Source organism: Ochotona curzoniae, unplaced genomic scaffold (assembly GCF_017591425.1).
Source record: "Ochotona curzoniae isolate NIBS_2020 unplaced genomic scaffold, NIBS_Ocur_1.0 contig_3527, whole genome shotgun sequence".
Taxonomy (NCBI): Eukaryota; Metazoa; Chordata; class Mammalia; order Lagomorpha; family Ochotonidae; genus Ochotona; species Ochotona curzoniae.
Window position 1 is genome coordinate 2083929 of NW_024465897.1, and position 21712 is coordinate 2105640.

Genomic DNA, 21712 nt, shown 5'->3' on the forward strand with positions numbered 1-21712 from the left:
CTGGGAGGAAATGGCCCCCAGGAGTCCTGGAAGAAAACAGGAAGGGCCTGGCTGGGGAAGTCCTGAGGGCGTGCCTTGGAGAAGGGAGGTCAATCCAAGCACACTCTGCTGGACGAGTGACCAGTGCGTGTCAGGTCCTGGACTGAGCGAGGGACTGTCCTGGGCCACACAGTGGGCTCGCTTCCATCTGCATGTGTGTAGACGGGACACCTGCCCTCCTCTCCTAGCTCCTTGGCCTGCAGGGGCTGGGAGCTAACTCCCCTCGCTATTTGTTTACCGAGTCCACTACCATGTCAGGCAACAGATGCAAAATACAACCAAACAGATTGTTAGTCATTGCCCCCATATACAGATGAGAAAACTGGTGACAGAGCGTTCAAACTTAACTGTTTGAATGCACAGTCCAGGCCGGGAGAACGAGCGGAGTGGAAAGACACTGAGATGCAGCCCACAGGAGAGGCCCGAGCCTGGTGAGGTAGGCAAACACCCGGCTATGGCTCCCGGCCCTTCGCCACGGCCCTCTTCTCCAGGAGGGTGACTGTCTCATGGCCTTCCCCACCTTCCACGTCTCCTCCTCAGCCGGTGACCTTGTTTCTCACTCCCTGAAGATGGTCGGTCTCTCACAAGAACTGCTGGATCTGCAGAGGCATGCATGCCTCCCCCAGCATCTGTACCCACACTCTGCCTCTCCAAGGCCCAGGGGAGGGGACTGCCCACACTCCACCCACCAGCCCAGCATCTTGGGGCTCCTATAAGTCTCCCAGCCTGCCTCGCTGGTCCCGGCTGAGCAGGTCTCCTGCTGTCTGCGTAAACCTGCCCCCAGCCTACCTCTGCTTTGCTGGCTAACACTTGCATCCCCGTTCCCCATTGTGGCAGCAGGTCATTTCTCTTTGCTCTCATCACTTCTTTGTCCTGTTGACTCTTCAACTCACTCGGGTTTGGCTTTTGTCCTCACCACCCCATCAGAAATGGTCCTTGTGGCCTAGTGCTATGGTGCAGCGGAGACACAGTAAGGCCATCATATCATATTGGAGCCTCGGTTCAAGTCCTGGCTGTTCTACTTCCCATCCAGCTCCCTGCTAACACACCTGGGAAAGCAGCAGAGGATCAGAGGATAGCTCAAGTCCTTGGGCTCCTGCACTCAATGGGTGACCTGGAAGAAGCTCCAGCCTCCTGGTTCCAGATGGGTCATCGTGGCTATCTGAAGAGCGAACCAGCAGATGGGAAAAGATGTCTCTCTCCCTCCCTCCCCATCTCGCTTGCAGGACCCCAGCACAAACCTTCTTGAGCTCCTCATCCCACACCAGGCCTCAGGGCCCTTGCATTGACTGTTTCCTTGCCTTGTTCAGAGGTCTCTGCTCCATGTTGCCTGCCCCAGTCCCCACACTCCCTGATCACTGCCAGCTTCCCTAGATCTCTTGTTTTCCCACTTTACTCATTAGCTACTGCTGCAATATGCATTGGTCTTGCCTGCATCCGCCTGCCAGGATGCAGCTTCCTCTGCTGTGGCCCCAGTGTGAGAGCAGTGCCTGGCACATCACACCTGCACCTAATACATCTGGTCACTCAGCCCAGGCTCCAGCCAGGTCACGTGTTCAACGTCCCCCACCTTAGAGGCTGTCACCTCTCTCTATCTTCATACCTGAGGGCTGAATGGGGTCTTTGTGAGGGCACAGAGGGCAAGCAGAAGTTCACTGAAGGATGGCTGGAGGGCAGAGGAGGCCACATCTTAATTTGCTATGCCACAACGCTGGCCTCTCCAGTTTTTTAAAAGATATGTTTCTTTAGCACACACACACACAAAATGAAACCCATGCATATGAGAGATCTTCAGAAAGTTGATGAAGATGTGTATTATGAAAAAATCTTAAAAAAATTTTGCACCAATATAAACTAATCTTTTAATCCTGCTTCTCACAATATTTAAAAAATTTTTTCTTTTTTAAAAAAAAATCATAAAGATGTATTTATTTATTTGAAAGGCAGAAAAACCACAGAAAAAGAAAGACACAGACAGATCTTTCCTCTGCTGGTCTACTCCCCAAACAACTGTAATAGCCAGGGCTGAACTGGGTTGAAGTCAGGAACCAGGAGTTCCCTCTGAATCACTCATGTGGACACAGGGACCCAAGTATCTGGGCCATCCTCTGCTGCTTTCCCAGGCCACTAGAAGGGAGCCAGATCAGAAGTTAAGCAGACAAGACTCAAATTGTCACCCATATGCGATGCTGGTACCATAGGTTTAGCCTGCAACACCATGGGGTTGGTCCATCCCACAGCCTTTTTGTTGTTGTTGTTGTTAAGATTTATTTATTTTTATTGGGAAGTCATATATGTAGAGGAGGAGAGACAGAGAGAAATATCTTCCGTCCGATGATTCACTCCCCCAAGTGACCACAATGGCCAGTGCTATGCCAATCCAAAGCCAGGAGCCAGAAGCTCTTCTAGGTCTCCCACGCGGGTGCAGGCTCCCAAGGCTTTGGGTCATCCTCAACTGCTTTCCCAGGCCACAAGCAGGGAGCTGGATGGGAAGCCGGGCAGCAGGGATTAGAACCGGCACCCATATGGGATCCTGGCACATTCAAGGTGAGGACTGTAGCTGCTAGGCCATGGTGCTGGGCCCTCCCACAGCCTTTTTAAAGTGCCAATGTGGCTCTTTTCCCAGGAGTTCCAAGTATGGCATGTCTGTGGTCTCATTTGTCCACAAGATCTCCCTCTGGGGTAGGTGGCTGGCCTACTGCTTACTTCTTGGGACAATGCCCCGTCACTTCTCTGCTCCAAATAACCTTCCTTTTTTAGTCTTTATTTTTCAAATTAATTCGCTCATTCATTTTTATTTGTGAGACAGAGACAGATCTCCCAGCAGTACCTGGGGCTGGGCCAAGTTGAAGTCAAAAGCCCAGAACTTCATCCCGGCCTCCTATGTGAATGGCAGGTGCATCACTTGCTGTGCCATAAGGTACACTCAGGATGTATATTAGCAGGAAACTGGAATAAAAAATGGAGCCAGGAGGCCGGCATTGTGGCATGACAGGAAAAGTCACCACCTACAATGCCAACATTCCACATGGGCATTGGTTCCAGTCCTGGCTGCTCCATTTCTAAGCCAGCTCCTTGCTAATGCACCTGGGAAAGGGGCGGAAGATGGTCTAAGTGTTTGGGCCCCTACCACTCATGTAGGAGAACCAGAAGCAGCTCCTGGCTCCTGACTTTAGATGGTGTCCAACTCTGGCTGTGGAGGATATTATATCCCTCCCTCCTGTCCTCCTGTCCTCACTCATTCTTTAACTCTAACTTTCAAATAAATAGATCTGGGGAAAAAAAAGTGGGGCCAGGCCTCAAACCCAGGCACTCTAGTATGAGACGTGGGCGTCCCAAGCTGCACCAAACTCCTGCCTTCTGTCCTTACTAAGTCGGCTCCCTTCCTGAAACCAGTTTCTGCCAGGATTGCCAAGGCTCGCTCTTAATGCAAGGAACTGGGCATTGGGGGAGCTTTGGATCTCCCCAGGACCAAGGGCATCATTTGGACTCCTACGGGCCCAGAATGCTTCGTTCATACCTGCACTTTGTGCATCAGGGACAGCAAGGTTTGGTCTTAATCAGACTTGCCTTTCCGCATAGGACCTTGGCCAAGGGCTGGCACTGAGGAACCTGGAGCAATGCCTGCCCAGGGGGTGGTTCCCAGTGACTGTACCCTATGCACTCTTCCATGAGCGCCCTTTGCCACTCGATGCCCATTTCCCCAGGGAAGACTCTGTATCGCAGGGCTTTGCACATAGCAGCTCCTCAATTCACGTTAGCTGACTCGATCGATAACAGTGTGGCAGAAGGTAGATGAGGATGGATGGCATCATGAGCCATCCTTGCCTTGGGAGAGCTCTCAGTCCACAGCAAGGACAGGGAGATGGACAGAGAGCGGCCACGGAGAAGTATTGTAGAAATCCATGCTATTAGACAATTCCATCAGAGAACTAGCTGGGGCATGCTGTGGGGTTACAGAGGAGGAGAGAGCTGGTGGCGTGGGGGATTGGAAGAAGTGGCGTTTGAGATGAACTGCAAGGCAGAGACTCAGGAACAGCCTGCAGCTGAAGGCAGGCATTGGGCAAGACAGGTGGGCAGTGGGTCACACCATGGGACATTGGGTCACTTGCCTTACTCCACAGGCAGTGAGAAGCCACTGAGAGCCCAATTTTCAGGAGCGTGACATCTTGTCTCCCTGAAAACCACAGTGAGAAAGGGAGGGGCTGGAGGAGGAGGCCCAGGGCTGCCACTGAGGCAAAGGGGGCAAGGCCTGAGTGCCTGACCAAGGGAAGGCCTGTGCAGTGTGTGATGGGAGTGTGAGTGGCTCTGTGGAAAGAAGCACCTACCCGACCAAGGGGGGAAGCACATCAAGAGGGTTTGGGGGGGGAGGTGTGGGCTGGGGCCAGGAAGAATCAGAGGCCTGGCGCCATCCCGGGGAGTGGGCTGCTGCTCCTGGAGGGGAATGAGTTCCTCAGCTTTTGGGTGGAGATGCCTCATTAAGAACAGAGAGGCAGAGCTGGGAGGGAGGTCAGAGCCCCAGAGACAGGGTTGGGAGCTGGGCAGAAGCAAAAGCTGAGGCTGTGGGAGTGGATGAGATCACGAAGAGGAAGAAAGTGTGGGGTGAGGAGAACAAGGCGGAGGCTGAGGACAGAGCCTTGGGGGCCACCCACGGTTAGCAAGCGTGGCAGCAGGGAAGGGGGCAGGAGGAAACGCAGCAGTCAGCCAAGGCAGGGGTCCCATCTTCCCTTTCTTGTTTCCACTGCTTCCAGGTCCCTGTACCCCCTCCACCCCATGAGTTGGGCCACCCGGGCTGAGAGGCAGACCCGTGCCTGCCAGTAGCTGGGGAAGTTGGAATGCATGGGACCAGAGCTGAGTGCGACCTCATGGACCCTTAGCCTCCTCGCCATCCTAAGGCGTCACAAGGCACCCTCTTGCTTGGGCTGTTGAGCCTGTAAAGTTGGGTAGTGCTCATTCTGCATTTGGCACCTAGGCCTGACCAGCCTTCAGAGCTCAATAAATAGTGACTGATGCTATGATGACTACTGCTAAGCCAAGATGGGGTTCTGGATCTCGGTCGGCCGGTCGGCAGGGCAGAGAGGAAGGAGTCCGGCAGTCCTCCAGCCCCAGGTCCTAAGTTTGCTCGGCTCCCGAAGTTGCTAGCGCCCCTGCGGCCTTGAACTCCCGCGGGGGACGGGGTGGGGTCTCCCAGCGCTTCTCTCTGTCCCGCTGTCTGCGCACCTGCTGGCCGGGCGCCGGTGCACGGTAATTCGCCTGCTCACGCGGGCTCCGCGGCGCCCCCTCCGCGCACGCGCGTCCCCGCCCCGGTCCCTGTCCCTGTCCCTGCCGGGGCCAGGATAGTATGGGCGCTGCTGGTGGGCCCCTGCAAGTTGGAGCGAAGGACGCCCGTGCTGGGGGACGTGCGAAGCGGCAGGTGGTGCCCCTGAGCCTGTGCTGGGCATTTGCGGACGCCCCACTGTGGGGAGCCGCCACATACGGTCTCCCCACCCGCAAGGCTTCTGCAGCCAGGATGGGACTCGCCCCAGGTCCTGGAGGATCCGAAGCGCGAGGAACGCCTAGTGCCGGTGGGGTGCGGCTGCTGCAGCGGGCAGGGGTCTGTGTTGGTGCAGTGGGTTTTGGCTCCTGCCTTCTCTTGCACCCTGGAGCCTGATCCTGGGACTGCCTAGAGCCTTAGTTTACCCGTCTCCTCATGAGACTGATCAGTGTCGTTTTTGCAGACCGTGGACACTGGTTAATCACCGCCTGTCCCCCACCCCCACCATGGACCCAGGCGAGGCCGGCAGAAGTGTAGGCGCCCCCCCCAACCCCCGCTGCGTCCTCTGCATACACAGCAGGGGCTCCCTGGGAGGAGAAGGCCCTGACCTTCCGCCAGCTGGGCTTGGATTCGGGGGTCCAACTGTTCCAGGCGCGAGTCGTCTGGCCCTGGGAGGCCCCCATTAACTAGGCCACCGCTGGGGATGGGCCACTGAGGCTGGTGGAGGCTGGAGCTGACCGGCTTGGGGCTCTGGGGGAGGTGGAGGCAGGGCCAGGGCTTTAAACAAACCACAGAAGATTTCTGTGCCATCAAAAGAGCTCTTAGAGACTCAGCATATCGGAGGGAGGGGGCATTTGGTGAAAGCCTCGGCTTGGTTCCCATCAGCTGAGGATCAAAAAGCATTTGGTCAAAGAACCTTTAAATACCTTGAAAGGCAGGTGAAGCGGTTCAGTGGGTTCCAAGAAGGCCTGAAAACGCTAGTCTGAGCTGCTTGACAAACTGGCTCCACCCGTGCCACCTCCTGGGGCAGGGGGCAGGACAGGGAGCACAGTGGGGCTAGATCACCTGCCGTGCAGCCCCCCTATGCCCCAAAACCACCGTGGGGAGGGTGAGGCGGGCAGGCACTGGGCTCAGACTGTTAGGAAACTGCTCTCTCCCGACCTGTGGGCCGGGGTCGTTATCCGAAACCTGTGGCAGACCCCTCCCATCAGCGCATCCAATGCAAGCCGTGGTGTCAGGATTTGTCCCTGTGTGGGAGAGACCTAGGGGGCACGTTAGCTTCCCAAGGGGGTCTGAGACCCAATCGAGATCAAAAAAGGATTATCTTTAGGATACAAATTGGTAAACTGAGGCTCAGGTGGATTCAACAGTTTTGCCCCAGGCCATTCAGGTTGAGGTGCCGCCACAGTGTATATCTTTTTTTTTTTAAAGATTTATTTTATTTTATTTTTTATTAGAAAGTTAGATATACAGAGAGGAGGAAAGACAGAGAGGAAGATCTGCTGTCTGCTAAGCTAAGCCAGTTCGAACACAGGAACCCAGAGCCTCTTTCTCTCCTACAAAAGTGCAGGGACCCAAGACTTTGGGCCGTCCTCGACTGCTTTCCTAGGCCACAAGCAGGAAACTGGATGGGAAGTGGGGCTGCTGGGATGAGAACTGGTGCCCATATGGGATCCTGGCACATGTGAGGCAAGAGTTTTAGGCGCTAGGCTACCGTGCTGGGCCCACCATGGTGTTTCTTCATGAGAGAGGTCTTGCCAACCTCTTGGCTCTCAGCCATCTCAGGGGTCTTGGGGGGTGGGAAGCATCTCAGAGTAGGGAGTCTGGGAGCAGTTCCAGAAGGGGTCCACGTGGGTCCACTGAGGGTCATCTTGGGAGCAGGGATTTGCCTGGCTGATGGGGCATCAGGCATGTGGGGGAGTCAGGATGACCATGGAAGGAAGGCACTGTATGAGGCTCCAGAGTGGGGGAGGGGCTACAGGGAACAAGCATGTGGGGGAACAGATGGTTCGGGTGCAGGTTCTGGCTGGAGAACGTGTCTGGGGAGAGCAAGCCTTGAGGGGGCCTGCGGCTCTGGAAGGTCAACCCCAGGCAGGGTCCTCAGTGCCTGGGTAATCAAGACAGTACACAGAGCCAGCAGAGACCTTCTTGTCCGAGTACATTCTCACAGCTCTGCAGGAAGGGCAATTATTAACCCATTTTCATGGATGAGAAAACTAAGGGTCACGTTGTCAAGGAACCAGTCCAAACAGCCAGGGAGACACATGGAGACAGGACCAGAGTCAAGTCCATGGATGCTGCCCTTGATGCTACAGGTCAGACTCTGTCTCTCTTGGTGCAGCCCTGTAAAATAGAACCCAGCCCATGTAACCCCCCCCAGGGAGGCCTCTGCCCTCCGGTGGTCCCTCGGCCCAGAGCGGGTAGGCAGCTCCGCAGTCCATGCACACTAGGAGCTTGTAAATGCCGTCTGGGAACTTGCTGCCTCGTCCTTCCTGGGGAGATGGCAGCTGTTCACGGGAGCCTTCTCCAGTCTCACCCTCTACAGAGAAGAAAGCAGGAGCCCAGGGAACCGCCCTCTGCAGGGAGGGGGTGGCAGACAGTCCTTGCCCCTGCCCCAGCAACGGGACATGTTGGTGCTGTCCTTCTTGCTGGACGCAGCCCTGGCCCTCCTGGATCAGGCGAACGTTTAGCCCAAGTCTCTGGTCATTTGCATGGTAGCAAGGAGAGAGAGGTGTGTTTGTTCCATCACGTGAGCTGCACAAAACGCCTCCTCAGCATTTTTATTAATAATGTAGCCGTAGCCCAGGGTGGGGGTGGGGGCACAGAGGTAGGGGAGGCGGCGGCAGTGCAGGCCAGGCCAGGCGGAGGCCAGGAGGAGACCCAGGAGCCCTGCCTCCTAGCCGTGGCCTAGCAACAGAGCCATGTGGCCTCAGGGGCCAGTGTCTGCACCTGAGGGACAGAACATCCCTCCCTGCAGCTGACCCAGGGCACCTGGCCTTGATGACGGTGCCAGCTTGGTAACAGGCTGGAGGAGTCCCCAGCACATGGCACAGCAGCTCCTAAGGGAGCCAGTTGCTGCCAGCATCTCCTGCCACGTCACGGAAGCCCAGACACAGGGGCCGGCGCATTGTGCAAAGAGAGGGCTTTGCTGGGCAAATCTCCACCGAGGACTGGAAGGGGGTGCAAAACAGAAACCCAGAGGCCCAGGCTTTCCCTTCTCAGAGCACCTGCTTACCTGTCCTGTCCCTTCTGAGAGCTCAGCAGACAGGAACTCACAGTTTCCTTGGCTGTCACTAATACTCCAGTAGAAGTGTTAAGACCTTCCAATGCGACGGCTTGAGGTGGGACACCTGGAAGAACTTCCCTAAGAGGTGAAACGTGGCAATGGGGGAGTATGTGCGTAGTGTTAAGAACAAACAGCAGGGCTGGCGCAATAGCCTAGAGGCTAAAGTCCTTGCCTTGCACACTCCGGAATACCATATGGGCACCAGTTCTAATCCCAGCAGCCCCACTTCCCATCCAGTTTCCTGCTTGTGACCTGGGAAAGTAGTCAAGGACAGCCCAAAGCCATGGGATCCTGCACCCGTGTGGGAGACCCAGAAAAGGCTTTGGGCTCCTGGCTTTGGATTGGCTAAGCTCCAGCTGTTTTGGCCACTTGGGGAGTGAATCATCAGATGGAAGATCTTCCTCTCTGTCTCTCCTCCTTTCTGTATATCTGACTTTGCAATAACAACAAATAAATCTTTTAAAAAAAAAAAAACAGCAGTCATAATGGCATTCGGTATCCATCAGGAAGAAATGGTATGGCCCAAGTCTCATTTTGAATGCTTTAGTTATAGCATCCACTGACCATCACAGCGGTCCAGAGAAATCTCTGTAATTCTCATCCTCATTTCTCAGATGTAGAAATCGGGACCCCGAGGCATCTGCCACAGGAAAATACGGATCCAAGGGGCGGAACTGCAAACATCTATTCTTTGCACACTCCATGCAAAGTATTGGGGCACAGAAAATGGGCATCTTTAAGATTCTTTAGGAGGAGACTTTGGCAGGAAATTAAAAAATAAATAGCCACAATTCTCAGAGCCCCAGTTGGCACAGCTCTGTCTAGCGCGTGCGAGAGACTGCCCAGGCTTGACTTGTGCAGTTCCGGCCGTTTGGGGCCTGTAGCGAGTGCAGGAGCTCAGGCTTCTTGTATCAGTGAGGGCCTGGCTGGGAACTCTCAGGGGAGCACAGGCTACGGGGAGTCGCGTGAGAAGCCTCTGATGCTGAGTAAAGACAGGTAGTCGGGACCGAGGCCTGGTTCTCTCGCCAGCGGCCTGGACTGTCCTCTCTGGGGCCTTTTGTTCCCTGAGTCAGGTCCTGCTCCTGGAGGGAGGGGCTCCACCATCTGTCCCCTGAGCAGGGTGGCCTGAGTCATCTGTCAGATGGCCTGCCCATCAGTTCTGGAAAGCTCCATGAGTTGTGAAGAACAGGGCTTCTGCCATCCATCCTTGATGGATGGGGAAGCTCTCAGGGTGCCCATGGGTCGCCTGGGTGGGGGTGGGAGGGTGCAGCATCTGCAGTGTGGGTGGGACAGGGAACAAAGCAAGGCTGGAGACCTTGGCGTCCCCAGGGAAGGGGCGGGACTCCAGCAGCTGCCAGCTCCCAAAGGGGGCTGCGTGAGGGTGGAGGGCTGTGGGCTAGGACAGAAGGGCCCCTGAGGAGAGCGCCAGGGCTGCCATTTCCGCCTACTGGGGAACCGTGGGTCTTAACCTACAGATGCCTCTTTTTCCTTCCATTTTTAATTAGAACATGTAATCCCAGGAAATCTGGTCTTCACCGGAACAGGCTTCACGGAGGCTTGCTGGGGGAATTTCCTTATCTGTTTCTCAACCGGAAAAGCTGTGGGTGGAGGTGAATATATGTGTGTGAGCTGGGGGGTGAGGGGGGGGGGGAGAGGGAGCTCTGAGCAAGTTCAAGGGGATGGTGCCTGTGTGTGTGCATGTGTGTGTTTGAGTGTGTGTGTATGTGCCTTGTTGAGCGCGTTGAGACCGGAAAGACGTGGGACAGATTCCCCATGCGTGCTGGCTGCCTGCTCCACTAGGGGAAGCTGGAGGTGTGGCTGGCGCATACTGTGCAATATAAAGCCAATTGAATGGATTTCTTGGGGTGGGAGTCAGAATTCTGCACTCTGTAAAGGCTGGCTGCCCTGTGAACTGCATTCGTCAGAGAGGGCAGGCAGGAGGTAGACACAGACCTGAGGATTTGGTCCTCCTGCCTACCTGTTTGGTGCAGGAAGATTGGGTCTCCTTGTGAGGAAGCCACGTGTGCAGGTGTGTGGGTGTGGATGGAGGTCTTGGTACCCAGTGACACCCAGGGTTCAGCTCCAGGGCTCTGAAGTCACTGGGAGATGGGATCCTTCTCACTGTCTGGGATCAAACAGTTTTGATTCTGGAAGAAAGGGAGCAGAGAGAGAGAGCCAAAGAACCTCATATTTGGAAGGGACGGGATAGATTCCATTCCTATCCACCAAGGCTCCCCGGGCCAGGGAAAAGAGGGGAACCTGTGGAAGGGCAGCTGCTGAAGAAAGATGAGCAGAGGATGAAAGCCTGCTTTCCTCTTTTGTGGAGCTCAGTGAGGAGGATCACTAGACCCAGTCCCCACAGAGGGCAGGGATCCCAGCCTTTGGCGCGCCCGCTGTGTGCGAGCTCCGTTCAAGACCAGATGGGCGGACCCAGGCTCGGCGCCGGCGTCTAGATCCAGTCCTGGTTTTCGCACACACCAGCCCATCTTCCAAGGACCGCCGCGGTGTCGGGTCCGGAGCTGACGCCCTAGAGCCGCCACCTAGCGGAAAACGCGGAGTGGATCTCCACGCCTTTTGGAACGGAGCCAGAGGGCACCTCGGAGGAGGCGGCCGGCTCCGTTGGCCCTTTGCCGGAGCAAGGCCGCTGCCATCAGAGGCGCCCGGGCTGGGCTGGGCGCGCGGCGTGGAGGGACCCGCAGGCTCCTGTCAGCGCCTGGGCGCGGGGGGCCCGGCCGCCCTCCCGGCGGGGGCTGCGCACGGGCGGGGCGCGGGGCGGCGGCCGTGCCCTCGGGGCGGCTCCGGGCGGCGGTGCGGGCTGCAGCGCGGCGCGCGGCCGGCAGCGGGCGCAGGCGGCGACGGCGGCGGGCGGCGCCGGCGGTGCCCCGGGCGCGCTCGCACACGCGCTCACACACCACACACACACACACACACACACACACACGGCCTCGTACACACTCACACACGCTCCGGCGCGCACACGCGGCACGCAGGCCGGAGGGAGGCGGCTCGGCGGCGGCGTGCTCCGCGGGCCGGCGGGAGGGCTGGCGGGCGGCCCCCGCTCCCCGGCTCGGCGGCTCGGTGCAGCCCGCGCGGCCCTCCGCCCTCGGACCCGCCCCCGGGGGTCGCCCGGCCCCATGCCCTGCTGCGGCGGAGGAGCAGCGTGCGGCCGCGGGCGGCTCTGAGGAGCCCGGAGGGAGCCGGCGACGAGGGGACCATGTACCGGGACCCGGAGGCGGCCAGCCCAGGTAAGCGCGGCCCCGCGCGCCGGCTGGGGCGCCCGGCATCCGCGGGCCGGACGGCGGCAGCGCGGGCGCCGTCTCGGAGCCCCAGCCCCGGGGCTTGCCGCCGGCCCGGAGCCGCACGGACGGCCCCTCGGGGTCATCGCAGCACCCGGGGGACGCGGGTGCGGACGGCCGTGGCTCAGACCTCGGCCCTCCGTCCCCTCCAGGTAGCCCGGTCGCTGCCCGGGCCGGCTTCGCAGTGTCCCCGCAAGGACCTCCCCCCCTCCACCCGGCAGCGCAAGGACAACGTGTGTGCCGGAGCGAGCCGCCGCTGCCCCCGCGGGAGCCGGACAGTGCCCTGGGGGGCGTCCCTTGGCTCCCCTGCACCGGAGCCCTGGGTGGGGATGTCAGCGCCTGGGGACCATCCCCACCATCTCCCCCGGGCAGCTTCGGACCACAAATGCGGGCGCTGGGGAGCAGGGTGGCACCGGCGGTGCCGACCGCGGACAAGTGGGAATCTGGTGCAGCAGCCGGGGCCGGGAGGCTCTGGGGCGGGGACCGCAGGAGGTGCGGGAGCATATTCTCCTAGGCGTGGGGAGGGGCAGGCCAAGAACCCCAAACTCACTCGGGTCCTGGCCCAGTGCTGGGGCCGGAGCCGCCCAGCTTCGTGGCCCCAGCACTGGGGAGTGGCCTCAGAGCCCCCCGCCGGCGCGCCCTTCTCCCTGCCCGAGCCCGGGAGCCTTTCCTTCCCAGGGAAATTGCTCTGCCATTTATTTCCTCCTTGGCTGCCGCCTCCTCACACACTGCCCACCTGTAGGCAGGTCCTCGGTAGCTCCTGTCCTGGTTCGGTCCCAGCTGCCTCCTAAGTCCCTGGCACCTGCCTCTCCCCACCCCTTGCCTTCATGCCTGCAGCAGCATCTCCGTTTCTCGCTTTCTCTCCAGCACCGAGCCCAGGACGTCCTCCTGGACCCGGAGACTTAGGCTGCCCTGCTGCCACCAGCCCCCCTCCACCCGACTCTTGGGAGTGTTGGGGGTGGAAAACAGCTCCACGACCCCCTGGGTCTGCCGGGCAGACAGGGGCCTAAGGCTTGAGGCTCAGAGCACAGTCCAGTGGTTGTTCCAGCCCAGTTTTGCACTTCCCCTCTAGGGGCAGCCTCAGAGTTATCTCTCCTTCCCGGAAAATGGGCCGCGGTCCTGGCCCACCTTGGTGGAGGCCGCCCTGCTGGGCAGTCGCCACTGTATTCTTCTCAGCATTAGGGTATGAGGGTGGAAGAGGCAGGGCCCTCCGCTTGACCCCACACCTTGCCTTTGGCGAGCCCTTTGCCCTCTGCTGCCTGGACCCAGGTCACCCACCGAGTACCCCCCCACACACACCAATTGGCTGTGGGTTTCCAGCACTGGGACCAAGGACAGGGGCGTTCTTTCTTGCTCCACCTCTCCCAAGCTGAGAGCTTAGTTCAGAGAACAGCTGGGTGGGAGGGGTAAATGTGTGATGGAACAGGGGGCGGGGTGCAGCCAAGATGTTCCCCTGCCAGGCTGGCCTGTCGGGACCCTTGCCTAGGGCTGTGCCTTCGACCCCTCTCCCTCCCTCCAACTCCCTGCCATGCCTGGTACCGTGACATCACCACTCCTCCAAGTGTCTCTGCTCTGTCCACAGAGATCAACTTGACATGCTTGGCATCTTCTGGGCAAGGAGCCAGTGCTGCCCCGTGGGGTGGGCTGGCAGCCCCCAGACCCTTCCCTCCTCTTTCCTTATTGGGGGCCACCCCAGCTGCAGGGCCCAACTGTGCTGTGTCAGGGGCAGGTCTGAGAGGCTGGGTGGGTGAGGAAAGGCTGCTGAAGGCAGACGCTGCTTTGGGTGGGAGTCCTCTGGTCCCTGCCCATGTCTTCTAAGCTCCACAGCTTTAGCTTTGCTGCCTCACTTCTCCAGCTAACCCATGTAGCCCCTGGACTGTCTCCCCCACTGTGTAGGAGTGACACATAATACAGGGTATTATCTACTCAGTATCTCAGGTGGTCCCTTATCTCCCTTCAATGCCCACGGGGCTGGTACCTGTTCACCTCCTCTCATTCCTTACAAGACACCTGTGGTCCAATGTGTCTTAAAAAAAAAAAAAAAAAAAAAACAACATCTGCCCTCTCCTGTGGCCCCTACCTGTGGCCCAGGCAGGCTACTCCTAGGAGGTCCCTGTGTGCTACCTTCCTCATTGCGCTCTCTCTGCAGGTACCCACGGGGTGAGCCCTCTGCTAAGAGTTTACCTGAGGGCAGCAGTTCTCACCCCACAAGGCTCCCTGTCTATTACAGATGGAGGGAGGGACTGGGGGGAAAGAGCCCAGGCCAGTGAAACTGCAGAGCCACCACTCCCCTCCCCACCCCCACCCTGTGCATGGGCACAGGCTCCTGCTCCACCTAGCCGGCTGTGCACAGCTGTCTCTGCCCTTTGCTTACGTTCTCTTCATCCTGAAGCTGGCCCTGCGCTGGACTCCAGTGTCCCTCCAACTTGCCTGTCCCCAGGCCCAGCAGGGCCTTGGCAGGCCTGCAGGGGTCAGCGTTGCAGTGGGCAGTCAGGACGACAGCAGGCAGGAGGAGGAGGAAGTCGGGACAGGTGACCTTGTAGTGAGCTAGTAAGTGGGGGCCAGAGAGGGAAGTACGGGGAGTACGTCAGGGCTGGGGTGGGGCCAGCCTTGCCCCCAGTGCTCTGTGAGTCTGCCCCTGGGCAGCTCAGTGCAGGAAGACTCTGTTTGTGGACTCTGCCCCGCAGACAGTGCCACACAGGTGGTCCCTGAGGTCAGTGGGGGCTGACTAGAACATACTCTGTGGGTCAGGGAGCCTTGACATGCTGCCTGTCCTCCCTCCAGGCAGAGGAGTCCAGGACATTGTCCAGCCAGCCCTTGACTCACTGGACACAAGTTAGGGACAGAGCCCAGTGGCTGGTATATGAGACATGAGTTCCAGGTAGACTCAGAGGTGGGATTAGGGGGTGCCAGGAAGTGGAGCTGGGGCACCAGACGGCCTGCTTCTGTCTGACCGTTTCTCAGGTCTGTCCCATCTGTACAGGCCCAGCCTCCCTGGCCAGTGTCCTGGGCTGGGATCAGAGCCTGAGCATGAAGGTCAGACGGTCTCCCGACAGGCATGGCAGGGAGGAGTTGAGCAGAGGTACAGTCCAGGGCAGGAGAGGGGCTCAGGTCAGGCCCCCAAGCTGCAGCCGCAGTTTGCCAGGGTGGCTTCAGCAACTGTCCGGGTGCTCAAGGACTAGGGGAGGGTAGAGGGGAAGTCAGGCCCTAGACCCTCCTCATGTGGCAGGTGAGGACAGCTGGAAGGTAGGGGAACAGGTGGGTGTCCAGAGAACCAACTCTGGCCTTGGGCAGCTGGGTCCTGCTCCTGGCTGACCTGAAGCTTAGGCCTCAGGGACACGGAGGGCCCTGTCGCCTGTCAGCGGGGACTGTCCCCTCCTCACCCCACCCCACCCCCAGCCCTGCTGTTGCAGCATGTGTGCGTGTGTGAGACCGCCTCTTCCCCACACCTCCTCCTCCCCTGGCTCCCTCCTGCCACCCCCTATCCTCTCAGGGACTTCGAATCCTTATTGAATCTGACGGAGCGTTTTTCAATAACTGTTTTCCCCCAGGGGAGCGATGCTGAGAAGAGCAGGGAGAGGAGCTGGCGAAGGGGGCTGCAGGGGGCAAGAGGCAGTGCCCTGGGCAAAAGACTCTCGGCAGGAATATTTAGTTTCATGGCCTCCTCCAGGTCACCGGGGCATTCAAGGTGGGCATGGGCAGCCCTTCATGGAGCTAGGCCCCTGCTCCATGGGCAGTGCCCGGCAGGTGGCACATATGACCAGTGAGGTCAGCTTTCTGTGTCAGAGAGGTCATTGGTCTGGCCAGGTGCCGCAGCCAGCCTGTGCCTGGGTGCCCTCCTGCCTTGCCAGGGAACCCCAGCCAGTAGTATCAAGTGAATTGTGCCAGTTGCATGGGCATGGAGGTCCCTGACCTTGCAGGTGGCAGTGGCAGCCCTGCTGGGCCCTGTCCAGCTTGTGGCAGGAGGGCACAGCTTTGGTGTTGCACAGCAGAATTCACTCGAGGTTGGAGCAGAGTCTGCCTGGGATATATGGAAAGGAGGGGCTGGATCCACAGGGTGACTGTGCCTGGAATTCTGGATCCAGTTGGTGGGAAGTGGGGGAAGGGAGCTGGCATACCTGGCCTGTTCTAGGTGAGTCTAACCTCCCACGTGGGAAGGCATCTTGCAAAAGGTGTGTTGTCAGTGGGGCTGGGCTGGGAGCTGACTTCTACCATGAGCTGGGACGTTTGGGGAATTGATACGTCCATGTGACGAGCGCGTGGGGCTGCGGCGTGAGTGGGAGGGAGGGCGGGACTGCCGGGGAGCGGCGCTGTGTGTGTGTGTACCTACGTGCGTGTGCGGGCGGCAGCTGTCCAGCCCGGGGAGCTGCGCTTGTCTGAGCGCCATGCCCGCTGTAAACAGCAGCTAATGAGTGTATCTGTAGCAAGGTGCACTGAGGTGCTCAGGGAGCCGCGACAGAAAGTGTTGGGGGAGGGGCCCCTCCCCCAGCCCTGTGCCCAGGCCAGTACCCTCCAGGGCCCAACCTGCCGCTTGCCACACCCTCCCACCTGCCAACTTGGCTGCCTCCGGGGCCTCTGTCTGCTGGGAGCAGAGGCTCACCTGGATGTACGATGGCTATGCATGGGTGTGGATATGGGGGGTGTTTGTAGGAGCTTGCAGGTGTGCAGATACAAGCACTCCCAGAATTGTGTGTGCGCGCGCGCACGTGTGTGTGTGTGTGTGTGTGTGTGTGTGTGGCTGTGCTGAATGGAACTGGTCTGTGTGTTTGATTCTATGCCCCTTCCCACCCCAAAGTCCCAAGGGGGACTGTCCCTATCTTGAGAGTGACCCTGAAAGCGACAATCCCAGAGGTGCTGCTGGCCCTGCTCCTCGAGTGTGGAAGGCTGGGGGCCTTCGGGGCTGCGGGAGAGAGAACACGGGGGTGACCCTGCTCCGCCCGTGAGAGGAGACAGCAGCAGGGAGGGAGGTCTGAGCTCCAGCCCCAGTGGGCTCCTGTGGCTGCTGCTTGCATCAGAGAAACTGGAGAACTCGGGGTCTAGGGAGCCCCTGGGCTGAGCCAGGAGGGGTGCCAGTGGGCTGGTCCTGGAAGGGGAGGCACGTGCCCGCTGTGCCCGGTCAGAATCAGGTTGTGTGAGGGGGCACCTGCGTGAGGCCATGCATGAGGGGACCGGAGGAGAGCTGTGTGGCTAATGTGTCCAATTAAATTACTTCAAACCCTGCCGCGGCAGCTGCTCCCGGCGGGGCTCTGGGTACAAATTGGATCCGTCTCATTACCATGGGGTAGTGTCAGCAGGGCCGGAGAGTGTGGCCAGTGCAGCCAGCACACAGCAGGCCTCTGCCGTTCTCTCCAGCTGGACCTGCTACAGCCCCTCCAGCGGCCGCTGCCTCCAGCACACCTGAGAGAGTCCAGGGACCTTCTTGCTGTCCTGACCCCCAGCCCTGGCAGCCCCACTGACCCTGCAGATGCCCTCACTTGCCTCAGGGATGGAGGGCTTTGTACTTTGTGGCCGGATGCGACTCAAGGAGTCCCCAGCACACGCTACCCTCTGTCCCTGATTACAGTACTGTAACAGCACCATAGGAACAAGCACTTACTCATGGAGCACTTAGTATGTGCTAAATGCCGTATGTGCGTGCAGCCAGGGCTGTGTGTTCCAGTAGCGGCCCGCTAAAATCCTGGCAGAGACGACACTGGTTGTGATGTCCTCAAAGCAGATGGTACCCCTGCAGTGGCCTCAGTTTCCTCCCATTAAATGGGTATGATAGTGATTCTTACCTCCCAGGCGGTGGAGGATGAGTTGAGATAAGGCAGGAGAAACATTTAGCAGACAGCCCAGCACATAGTAAACACTCAGCCAACGGCAGCTGTTATCAGCTTTATCCTGCACCGGATGATTGATGTGAGGATGCGAGTTCTGGAAGCTCCAAGAGGACATCACTGCTACTTCCTTGGTGGGGGAGTCGGGGAAGGCTTCCCTGAGGCAGTGTCGACTGGTCACTCTCAGCATGGCCAATGTGTTGGTGTGTCCACCATCTGCCGGGCGCTATGAGCTGCTCTGTCCTTGCAGCCACCTTGGAAGGTGGGAACCAGCCACACAGCCCCACCTCAAGAGCATGAGAGTTGGGTGTAGAACGTGAGGTTTTGAAGGTGGAATAGGAGTTTGCCATGGCAGCAGGCAAGAGACGCTGAGTGAGATGGAAGCAGCACAAGCGGCACGCCAGAGCACTGAGGGGTTTTGGCTGCTTGAACATGGTTGAGAGGGACACCCTTGGGTGACTGTACCAGGAGATGAGGTTTGTGAAGGTTGGATAGGCTAGATGCTGAAAGGCCTCATTGGTGGTGAGAGGGGTGGGCAACTGGCCACACACCTGTCCCTACCTCTGCCTAGCCGCTCCTCAACATCACACGGATGAGTCAAGGTACCCACAGCAGCAGTGTTGCCTTGGAAGGATCATGTTGGATGGTGGACAGGCAAGGCAGCAGCCTGGTATAGAGGATGTGCATGGACACCCTTGGGAGCTCCCCACCAGCTGCCTATCAGAGAGGGACGGAGAGGCAAGGTGGGCAGGCCCAGGACCCCAAGGAAGCCGTTCCTGCTCCTGACAATCTGTTCAGGCCCCACCCCTGCCTTGGACGGCAGGGCCAGGCCCTGGGGAAGGGGCCACGCAGCTCATGATCCAGCTGCCAGGCCTGAGCACCAGAGCCCAACCAGAGCCAGTCCGTCTCTGCAGCAGTGAAACAGGCCTGGCACAGGGCCCCATTCACAGCAGGGCCTGGGTATATCTTCCTACTCCTTCTGGAGGTTGTCCCAGGGCAAATGTCCTCACACTGGAGGCTGGCACTACACATGCATGGTGGCATTGGGGCCTGTGCTTGTGTGTGTGTGTGTGTGTGTGTGTGTGTGTGTGTGTGTACATGCATACTTATGCCCTACAGTGGAAACTGGTAGGGGGAGATGGGGGAAGAGCTTTGCTGCCCTCCCAGCTTCACTGAAGATTTGTTCTCCTGTGGAGGGGGTATTCACAGGTGCATCAAAGAGCCTGATGCTGGGAGGAACTGTGGATCCCTGGCTTAGGCAGGTAAAGGATGCCAGGAGGGCTTGAAGTCAGGCAATACAGCAAAGCAGAATGTCCCAGCAGACTCCCATGCTCCTAAGTACATCGCTTTATTCCATCTTCATAGCAGTCCTGCCAGGGAGATGTCATTGTCATTGCTGTGCAGGCCACTCGGCAGGGCAGGGAGAAGGTTTCACGTCAGCCTCACTACACCAAAGTCTAGGTCTTAACCACTGGGCTATACTGCCTGAAACCTCCGTTCTCCCAAGCCAGCCTGGCTCTTGGCCTGTCACTCAGAAAGGAGGGCTGTGGAACTGGCCTGAAGGTGTCACCAGCACCTCCTTGAATACTTGGGGTGTCCCCCTGAACCCTTTGGCCTCCGGGCTGTGAGCAGTGGTCTCCCTCCCACCCTCCATTCTCCCTCTAAAAGCAAGGCAGGGTGGGGGGATCCTGCCAAGGGGAGGATCCGAGGAAAAGGGGAGGAGCCCCTCAGTTCCCGTTTGGCACCTGCCAGCCCTGGCAGAGCCTGGTGAATTGTATCTGTGCCCCCTCACCCTCATTCCTCCCTCTCCAACCCCCGCCTGGTTGGGGAGGTGCGAAGGGAGCGATTTCACAGCCTGTCAGCTGAGGCCTAAAAATACCCAGGACTCTGAGATGCTTGGGCAGGGGGAGGAGAGAGCAGGGACCAGAGATGGGTGGGGTGAGGGTGGGTAGTAGTGTAATGGTAATTTGGTCATAGGTTCCCTAGTGCCACCACACTCTAACTCTACCTATGGACATAGCCTCCTGTCCCCAGATCTCTATCTGGCTCCATGTGTGGCAGTGACAAGGCAGTGTGCCTGAGGGTTTGAGAGCTCACCTCTGACCCGACAGAGGCTTCATGCCAGACAGGCACTGGAGACCCCTGGCCGTTCTGAGCCTCCAGTTGATGCCTCTCTCTCCCTCTCCACCCCCGGGTTGGCTGGCATCTTTGGGCTGTGGGAGCCAGGCTGTGCCTGAGCCTGCTTCCTTCCTGGAGAAGGTGCCTGCTTCTGTTGGTGGAGAGGCGTGAAGAAGGCAGTGGGACGGGGGTGCCAGCAGGTGTGGGTGTGATGTGCCAGCCACCCAGGCACTAGAGGGGAGCAGAGGAGAAGGGGTGTGGTGACCACATCACTGCCATGTGGCCATGCACAGCAGCATGACCCAGCAGTGCTCAAGGAGGGGAACACTGAGCAGGTACCCACGGACCTGCTGGTGCTGGCCTGCTCTTGTTGCTGGGATGCTGTGGACGTATGTGGCCCAGCATGGCGATGCCAGGTAGAGACAGGCTGGATTGCAGGAGAGGGTGAGGAAGCAGGCACACTGTGCTTCCTGCAGACACCTGCCCACGTGTGTGTGTTTCCCATGTGGAAATGTGAGGGCGCATGAGCCCGGGCAGAGCTCTCTGGGGTACCAGGAAGGGGTCACAGACAGAGCACAGGGGCCATGGACGGGACATCATAAGGTTCAGGTCTCAGCTTTGCCATGGATTCATTTGCTTCATGACCATGGGCAACTTGACCTTTTAGTGCTGTATCTCTCCGTCTGTAAAATGGAGATGGTGATAGCACTGACTTGGAACTGTTGCAAAGATGAACATGTGTAAACTGCCTCGCATTATGTCTGTCACAGAGTTAGCATCATGTAGGCATTGGTCCTACTTCTGATGGTGCAAGTGAGAAAGACAAGACCCAGAGAGGGAAGATGACCTCCCAAAGCCACACAGGAAGCTGGTGGCAGAGAAAGACTAGAACCCTGACGCCAGGTCTTAAGACAGGGCTCGTTCAAGTGAAGGACCTCTTGGTATTGCCGCCTCTTTGGGCCTTGTGAAACTCCTGCTACCCAGGATTGCCATCCCTCTGATGTCCGGGGCTCTAGATTTTGCCAGCGCTGAATGAAGCATCTTGGGAACTTGGAACCCCAAGAAAGCTTCTTTAGAGAATGATGTGTTGGGGTATCTTTCAGGGTAGTGGCCTTATAGTGGCCAGCTGCTTGAGTTAGAGCCACTCCCCTGGCTAGCTCTGTGGACTTGGACAAGTCTCTCAGCCCTCCTGAGTCTTTGTTTCTCCTTATAATGGAGCAGCAGTAATGTGTGTCCTTTATAGGGCTGCTGCGGGCCTCCAATGAGCTCCTGCCTGCAGTGCCTTAAGTGGCTGGCACGCAGTACCTAGTAAGTGTTCAATAATGGTATTGCAGAACCCTCCCACCTGGTGCTCTATAAATGGTGGCTTCCTTCGCTTCCCTTCCAGCCCCTGGCCACCCTCCCTGCTTTCCACTTGCTACCCCACACTCCCCAGGGTTCTGATCAGGAACTGCCTTGCTGTCAACCAAGACCTATCTTTATCTCCTGTTGTCCCCCAGGAGGGAACAGGGCCCACCCACGGCACTTACCCCTGAGCCCTCTGCCTCTGGCTCATCACTCACTTGCTGTATGACCTTCGCCAGACACTGTTTTCTCTCTGGGGAACCTCTGAAAAGCCATGTTGCTGTGTGATCTGGGAAGGCCCCTGGCCCAGACCCCTAGAAAGGGTGGCAGCTTGGCAGAGAGAGAGGTCAGCCGGCTGCCCCTGGTGAGCGGAGCATCTGGGGCGTGAGCCGGCTGGTGGCCTGCCATCATGCCCGCCCGCACCTGTGGCTGCGTGGGAGGGTGTGCAGGCCCGGCTGGCTGGGCACTGACATTGGGGGAAGCTCAAGGACAGTGACGTAGAGAGCCCTTCTCGGGACTCTGGGAGCTGCCACTCCAAGCTGCTCTCCCCCATCCG

The 21712-nt window shown here is 58.5% G+C and overlaps 1 protein-coding gene across 5 annotated transcripts in view; it reads left to right on the top strand.

Moving 5' to 3' along the window:
- The first annotated feature begins 11470 nt into the window (after window positions 1-11470).
- SYT7 (synaptotagmin 7) overlaps window positions 11471-21712 on the top strand; it is a 53680-nt gene continuing 43438 nt past the window's right edge. For 3 of the 5 annotated variants that reach the window (XM_040981885.1, XM_040981887.1, XM_040981886.1), the window contains exon 1: window positions 11794-11824. In XM_040981885.1, coding sequence (XP_040837819.1) covers window positions 11794-11824 — 31 coding nt within the window. Of the gene's footprint in view, window positions 11825-21712 lie in introns of all 5 variants that reach the window. The other 2 variants (XM_040981884.1, XM_040981883.1) reach the window with 2 other exon arrangements.